Source organism: Musca autumnalis, unplaced genomic scaffold (assembly GCF_047663935.1).
Source record: "Musca autumnalis isolate F117 unplaced genomic scaffold, ASM4766393v1 scaffold_3, whole genome shotgun sequence".
NCBI lineage: Eukaryota > Metazoa > Arthropoda > Insecta > Diptera > Muscidae > Musca > Musca autumnalis.
This window is the reverse complement of record NW_027411866.1, coordinates 248,197,157-248,205,056: the sequence shown is the minus strand read 5'-3', so window position 1 is coordinate 248,205,056 and position 7,900 is coordinate 248,197,157. Positions and strand designations below refer to the sequence as shown.

The 7,900-nt window shown below is 39.8% G+C and overlaps 1 protein-coding gene across 1 annotated transcript; it reads right to left on the bottom strand.

Annotated features, from left to right (window-relative positions):
* Positions 1–4,972: 4,972 nt before the first annotated feature.
* LOC141397357 (uncharacterized) lies at positions 4,973–6,983 on the bottom strand. The gene is made up of 2 exons (XM_073973507.1): positions 6,795–6,983; positions 4,973–6,730 (listed from the first exon to the last, which is right to left on the bottom strand). Exons 1-2 carry the CDS (start codon positions 6,912–6,914, stop codon positions 5,459–5,461), a joined length of 1,392 nt encoding a protein of 463 aa, XP_073829608.1. The 5' UTR covers positions 6,915–6,983; the 3' UTR covers positions 4,973–5,458.
* Positions 6,984–7,900: the final 917 nt, after the last annotated feature.

The following is a 7,900-nucleotide window of genomic DNA, read 5'->3' as shown; positions in this document are numbered from 1 at the left end:
GGTCAAGTTTTTTTCTATTGGATTTTGGTACCCAGCTGTATGCCTTCCTTGCACCCAAAAACTTTAATTTTATCAAATTTCGGTTTTTCGCCAAACCACATTTCTGCTGGAGTTTTAAATTCATTTAGACTTCTAGTTGGACAACGATTAATAATGTAAACGGCAGCTAGGGCGGCTTCACACCACATCTCCTTGGGTAACTTGGATTCCATCAGCATTGTTCTCATTTTGTCACACAAGGTTCTGTTAAACCGTTCTGCGACCCCATTTTGTTGCGGAGAGTAAGCAACGGTAGGCTCAATCTGTATTCCTTTTCTTTTGTACCAGTCGTGTTGTTTCTTGGAAAAATATTCTCCGCCTTGGTCAGTAGTAATTTTTGATATTGACATTCCGCTGAATTGACTAGTGGCCATAGCTTCGTATTGTTTGAATACTTCGAATACTTCTGACTTCTTCTTAATTGTATACACCACTGCAAAGTGAGTGTAATCATCTATAAAACTAACGAAGTATCTTGCACCATTCCATGCAATTTTTTCGAATGGTCCACACACATCAGAGTGAATCCTCTCCAGTACTCTTTTCGCTCTTACCCGTGTATCATCCAATGGTTCTCGGCATTGTTTGCCCTCTACACATGCATCGCAAAATGCTAACTGTTCATTCTGTATATTCACATTTTCGATTGCATTCATTTTTGATAATTTCTTTAAACCACTAGCGCCGATGTGACCTAGTCTTCGATGCCATAAAGCTACATCATTTTTGTCGGAAGTCAGAGCGGTTGCCATTGTTACATTTATCTTTAATTCATAGAGATTTCCAGATAATTGTGCTGATGCTATTATCTTACCGTTCTTTACCATATTTGCTTTGTTTCCAGTGAATTTGACTTGGACGCCTGCAGAAGTCAATTTTCTTACAGATAAAAGATTGTCCCGCAAATCTGGAACATATAGCACGTCCTTCATTACCAGGGGAACTCGGTTACTACTGATACCATTGATTTCTCCATAATGCCGTGCAAGTAGGGATTCATTATTCTTGGCAACATTAACATTATCGATCGGACAATTTCACATCCTCCGTCATCAGCCTTTCCTTTATCATATTAAAAGTAAGTTTACCATCTTCCACGTTCTGCAACGGGTCGTACTTTTCCGGTAATGTTAAAAAGAATTGTACAATAACATCTGGCTATTCAACATTTGCCCCAGCCAATCGCAACTGCCGAACCAAATTTTCAAAGGCATTTATATGAGATAAGACGCTGTCACCTTCATTCATTTTCATTTTTGAGAGCCTTTTCCGAATTAAAAGTTGTGTCATCATAGACTTCTTAGCAAAAACGGAATTCAAACTTTCCCACATTTCTTTTGCGGTCTTCTTATCACGAACATAACACAAACAGTCAGAATGTATGAATCCGACGAGTCTATCTTTTGCCTTCTTATCATTCTTCTTAAAAATGGCTAGTTTGGAAGCTTCCTCGGGGGATCGTCGGTTAGAACGTCCAATATACCCAAATTGTCCATGTGCAACTTTACTCGAAATTGCCAGTCATCAAATCCCGAGCCGTTAAACTGCGGTATTCCATGAGATTCTTTTGAGTCGCCCATAACCTATTGAATCTCAGATTTATTTATGACAAAAATAGGACAATAAAATGAACAAATTTATATTTGAAAGAAAACACAAATGATAAGTTCGAATATACTAGATAGACTGAAGAAAATTTTTCTATAAAAGTTTTTCTTCAACTTGAAATTATTTTCTCCGATTGTTGTAGAATAGCTTGCTCTTCAACAGTTTCTCCTCTCTCCTTTTCTCTCGATACCTCTCTCGTGCGCTCGTTGCTACTGATTGTAAAGTAGCCCTATATGCCGCATTTTTCTTTTCGGTAGCAGCACGACACTCCTGGTCATACCATGGATTTTTTGGTGGTGGTCTCTGGTATCCCAGTACTGATTTTGTGGCTGTTTGCAAGGAGTGGGTAATGTTTTACCATTGTCCTGATATGTTATCGGGACGAGGAGTGCTTTGATTAAGCAGTTAGGCCAGTTGAGTGGAATATGATGTGGCTATACATGATTGCAGCTTACCGATGTCCAACTTCCGTGTTGTGTCTATTCGCACTTTGTTTGCTACGTTTAATCTGGTACGTACCTTTGGCGCAACAAGGTGGTGGTCCGAGTCTATGTTTGTACCTCGTAACGATCGTACATCCAACACGCTTGATGCATGTCTTCCATCTATCACAACGTGATCAATTTGATTTCTTGTTCTTTGATCTGGCGACAGCCAGGTGCCCTTATGAATATCGAAATGCTTAAATCTGGTACTGCTGACTACCATGTTTCTTGCAGCTGCAAAGTCTATCAACCTCATACCATTGTCAGATGTTTCACTGTGGAGACTGAATTTCCCGACTGTTGGGCCAAAGATATTTTCCTTTCCAATTTTGGCATTAAAATCGCCTAGAATAATTTTATTGTCATGGGCAGGGAAACGGTCATAAGTTTCTTCAGTTGGAGCATGAGCGCAAATAAAGCTGATGTTGAAGAATTTAGCTTTTATTAGCTTTTAGCTTTTATTTCATTCACTGGGGTGAAGCTGGAGACCAGATGTTTATACCTCCGACCAACTACAAATCCGCAACCAAACTCATGCTTTGTGCCATGGCTGCTATAATACAGTGGGTCATCGTTAGGTGTTGTTGTGACGCCTTTCCTAATCCATCGTATTTCCTGTATGGCGGTAATGTCGGCCTTGTACTTTTCAAGTACATCTGTCAATGCGTTAACTGCACCTTCTCTATAAAGAGTGCGAGCATTCCAGGTGCAGATTCGCACATCATGGTCCTTAAAACGTTTGCTGGGTTCGTCAACTTTAGAGGGGTTTTGTTTTTCTTTTCTTTCGTTTTTTCATAGTAGGCTGTTTTTTTCTAGGGGAGGGTTACTAACCCGACGCCCAAACCCAAGTTTTTAACTTTCTTATGGGAACGCGCGGTACATGTTAGCTCACTACATTTAACGGGTGTTAAAGGCAGTTCCCCATGTGACATCACGGGTAGGTCAGTGTCCACTTGAGATGAAAGAGGGACCAAGGTAAATCCTGGGCTTTGCCCTGTTAAATCCGGTCAGGACCGCTCCTTGGTATCTTCCATCCCCTACGTCACCCAAAAGTTATGGTATATTATAACAATTCGCGAGTTACAATACCCCATACCACAGTTTCAACATAAGTAAATTTTCTACAAAAAGGCCGATATACCCTCAGCCTATGGATTAGGATTAAAGTTTAAAAGTATTAAAAGTAAAGACTGACATAGTCCATTATGGAAGTGGATCTTATTCTGAGAGTCATATCTTTTCGATAGACATCGCGCCCGCTAGTCATTTCAATGGGTGATCGTATATCTTATGGACCAATATGCCAGGAAGCATGGACTTGTCCACGGAAAACATAATACCGCTGTAAGCAGGGCAACAATGGACAGCATCGGAATACATTTCTAAATGATCTTCGAACAGACCTTAAACTGCACTTAGACACAAATGTTGAACTTTTGTGGAGAAGGTACCCTAAGCTACCTCTATTTTAGAAGTTAAACTTATGCTCTGTTCCAGAACCTGCATGAAGCTACTAATTTTTACTACGATAACATTTTTTCCTCTATGTTATCGGAAAAATAGTAAAAATTCATAGATTCTTGCAGCTCTATTTGGACAAAATATTAGGAGATCCAAAGTTTGGACCAAATTTGATGAAGAGACATCGTGCATGCCATTTAAGTGACATTTTTTAATATTCCGGTGAAGTATGACATAATATGAGGAGGGCCAAATTTTTGACCATAGGGTGCCATAGGGGTTTTTACACCTTTCGGGCTGTTTTCTCAAGAAGTATGGACTGACCCCTGAAACCCCTTTTACAGTCGTCATTGAGGCAGCGAATGCTTCAAAATTCAAAGTGATTCGAGAGCAGGTTTTAAAGTGATGTAACCGAAGGAGTGGACAAACATAGTCCATATTCGCACCTGATCTATATCTGGTAGATATATTAGGATGTGTAAAGCATGGACCAAATCGGTCACTCCTTTCAAGAGTTATCGTGCGAACGAATTTTCCGAACATTTCTGAACTTTTGTGGGGGAGGTACCTGAAGGAGTGGACCGATAAGATATTTGGACAAAATTGTACGAAGGCCAAATCGGTTGATCCGTTCGAGAGTTATATTGCGCTCCAACTACTACACACGGTGTCATAGAGGGTTTTTTTGAAGCAGTGGATCGATTGAGTCCATACTAAAACCTCATCTAAGTCTGGTAGAAATTTCACGATGTGCAAAGCATGAACCAAATCAGTTACTCCCTTCAGGAGTTATAGTGCACACAAATTTCCCGAACATGTCCTAACTTTTGTGGGGGAGGTAACGGAAGGAGTGGACCGATATAACCTATCTTCGAACTTAAACTAAGTTTGGACAAAATGTTGGGCCAAATCGGTTCATACGTTCGAGAGTTATCGTGCACACCAGCCAGACAGACAGACGGACCGACATTGCTAAATCGACTCCAAATTGTCTGAAACGGATTTCGTCCGAACATACTTGGGGTGTAAAACCATTACTTCGATGAGGCACATTTTGTCCGTATGAAAGTGTATATAACCTCGTTAGCATAAATGCTGAGGGTATAAAAATCCACATTTATGAGGAAAAATTTTTAAAAACTCACGTTTATAGGAAAAAATTCTTTAAGAAATCCACGTTTATGGGAAAATAATCATTGAAAGAATTTTTTCTTTGACGTTCCGTTAAAATGTGTTTTTAAAATACATTTCATGGATTTTCTTCCCTCGCCACTGTGTTATATTTAAGAATCCAAAACCTCTGGACAATTGTAATTTAAACACATAATAAACCAATCATTTTGTTATGACATCAAAATGTAATAAAACAAAATAAAGACATTCTTCTCTACTTTACATCATTCATTTATTTGTTTGACCTTCCATTCATGCAGTCTGTCATTCATTCATTCATCCATATATCTATCCATTCATCCATCGCTGTATCGAATCGAAAGCGTTACAATTGTCACATAATGCTAAAATCGCAAATCAAAGACAGCAGCTCAACACCAATGTCCCATTATGTCCTGGCTGGCTCACTGGCTGGTCGGCTGGTTGGGTATGGCATTGGGGTGTCCTTTTGTATAGAATGAAATGAGAGTAGGGGCGGGGGGGCATGCTTACCAGATGATGCGAGAAATGTTGTGTCATCCATCAACAGCTGTAGTTTTGGCAAAGAAAACTTTTCAGTTTTCAAAAGCAAAACTCTCATATGTCGATAAATACACAGCAAAACATTATCAACCCGTAAACATGTTACGAGGGTGAGGGAGTGGCGGGGGGATAAGTTGGGGGTGATGAAAAATTGGATGAACATATCTTCACTAATGCACATTTGCTGCCAATTTTGCGTAACGATTGTTTTGATTATATTGGCCACCAAAGCTACTGCCAGCATTGCTGTTCTGAGGGGTGGTGGTGGTTGTGGGGCTGGTGAATACTGCATGTCCTCGAACACCAAACACATTCTCCTTGTCTGCCTGTATGTTTAAAGTTCTGTGCATCGTACTATGGTCATAGTTTGTGCTCCATATTTCAGGTATTTGTGGCCTCTGTAACTCCGACAGAGGCTTACGTTTCACATAGACTTGCCGTTGATTTGGTGAAATGCTATTCGATCGAATAGTTTCCCGTTTAATTACCACGGGATATGTGTAACGTTGCCTCATAAGAGTCTCCCGGTATGGAGTTGGTTGTGTCGGCTGGGGTTCTGGCTGGTCATTTGAGGATGTTGCTCCCTTCCATAGTTTTTGCTGCAAAGCCATTTGAAGTCGCTGGCATTGTTGTTGCAAAACTCTATTGGCCACGTTCTGTTCATTACGACAATGGGAGAGTTGTGGCATTGGTGGATAATCCCATATTGTTGTATGCGTTAAGGGCTTGGTTGGGGGTTTCTTAGGCTCAGGACTTATTCGATTTTTGAGCAGATCATCAATGGCCATTAAGTTGGTGTGAATATTATTTTGCACCTCCAAGGGTTTTGGTTTTGTGGACATACCTTTAAACATATGGGTGGACCTCTTTTTACTAGGCTGAACCAAGGAGGCTACAATTTTGGGTTTCATGTTGGTACTTGATTTCTTAGTTACAGGACCTCCTCCTCCGCCGCCATGAATCATGGTAAACGATTTTTTAAGTTGCCGTAAGGCATGTGACGAAAGTCCTGATTTTATGCGCTTAACTGGTTCCTGACGCCTAAAGAAACTGCGACTACTGGAACTGCTGGCACTCGAACCAAAACGCCTTTGATTGTATATTTTATAGGTGGGCGGTTTCAGTAACTTTTTACCACCTTCTGCAGCTTGATTGTTGCTTAGCAAACGTTTCCTACTTGATGCCATAACTCGACGCAACAGGAGAGCCTCATCCACATTAGAGGCCACATGCTTCCTAGGACTTGCTGCCAAACGTTCCGACTTTTGTTGCAGCAGCTTTTCTGTTTCCTTCAGGGTCCTTAATGGGGCTTTATTTTCCATTCGTGCTGAAGCAATTTTAATTTGTTGCAAACCATTGCGATATTGTTGGGGTATTTGTTCATACAGCTTCTTAATGCAGGTGCTAACAATTTCTGAGGTATTTTTGGATAAAAGCTGAGGCTGTGCGAAAATAAAAAAAGTTAATTTACTTTCAAATGAAATTGTCTCTATTCTCAAAACTTACATTTATGTTGATCTTCTTTTTCATTAACTGATTCAAATTGGATGTGGTCATTTCTCTCCGAACTTCTTTATCCGCCACAAAGTTATCCAGGATTTGTTTTTCTTTGAAATTTGGATTCATAAAAATTGTTGTAATTTTAGTCGAATTTCCAAAAAATATAATTTTATTTGACAATTTCACATAATTTTCAACAGTATTTCAAAACAATAAAAATACTCATAGGTTTTTGTATAGCTTATAACAGGTAGCGTGTAGGGAATAGTCGTACATTTTTATAATCCTGGATTTTTTAAAGATTTTTGTTTCATCAACCATCTGACCCATAAACGTGAAACTTTAAAGAATCTTTTTTTCATAAAACCATCTGACACATAAACGTGGATTTTTTAAAGAATATTTTTCCCGCACCATCTGAGCCATAAACTTGGATTTTTATAAAGAATATTTTTCCAGCTGACCTCCCCGTGGTGTCACCTGAGGAACTGCCTTTAACACCCGTTAAAGGTAGTGAGCTAACATGTGCCGCGCGTTCACCCATAAGAACGTTAAAAACTTGGGTTTGGGCGTAGGGTTAGTTACCCTCCCCTAGAAAAAAAAAACAGCCTACTATGAAAAAACGAAAGAAAAGAAAAACAAACCCCTCTAAAGTTGACGAACCCCGCAAACGTTTTAAGGACCATGATCTGCGAATCTGCACCTGGAATGTTCGCACTCTTTATAGAGACGTACTTGAAAAGTACATGGCCGATATTACTGCCATACAGGAAATACGATGGACTGGGAAAGGCGTCACAACAACACCTAAAGGTGGCACACTGTATTATAGCTGTCATGACGTAAAGCATGAGTTTGGTTGCGGATTCGTAGTTAGACGGAGACTAAAACATCTTGTATCCAGCTTCACCCCAGTGAATGAAAGACTTGCTGCAATTCGAATAAAAGCTAAATTCTTCAACATCAGCTTTATTTGTGCTCATGCTCCCACTGAAGAAAAGCACGAACAGACCAAAGATATATTTTACGAGCGCTTAGAAGAAACATATGACCGTTGCCCTGCCCATTACATTAAAATCATTCTAGGCGATTTTAATGCCAAAATTGGAAAG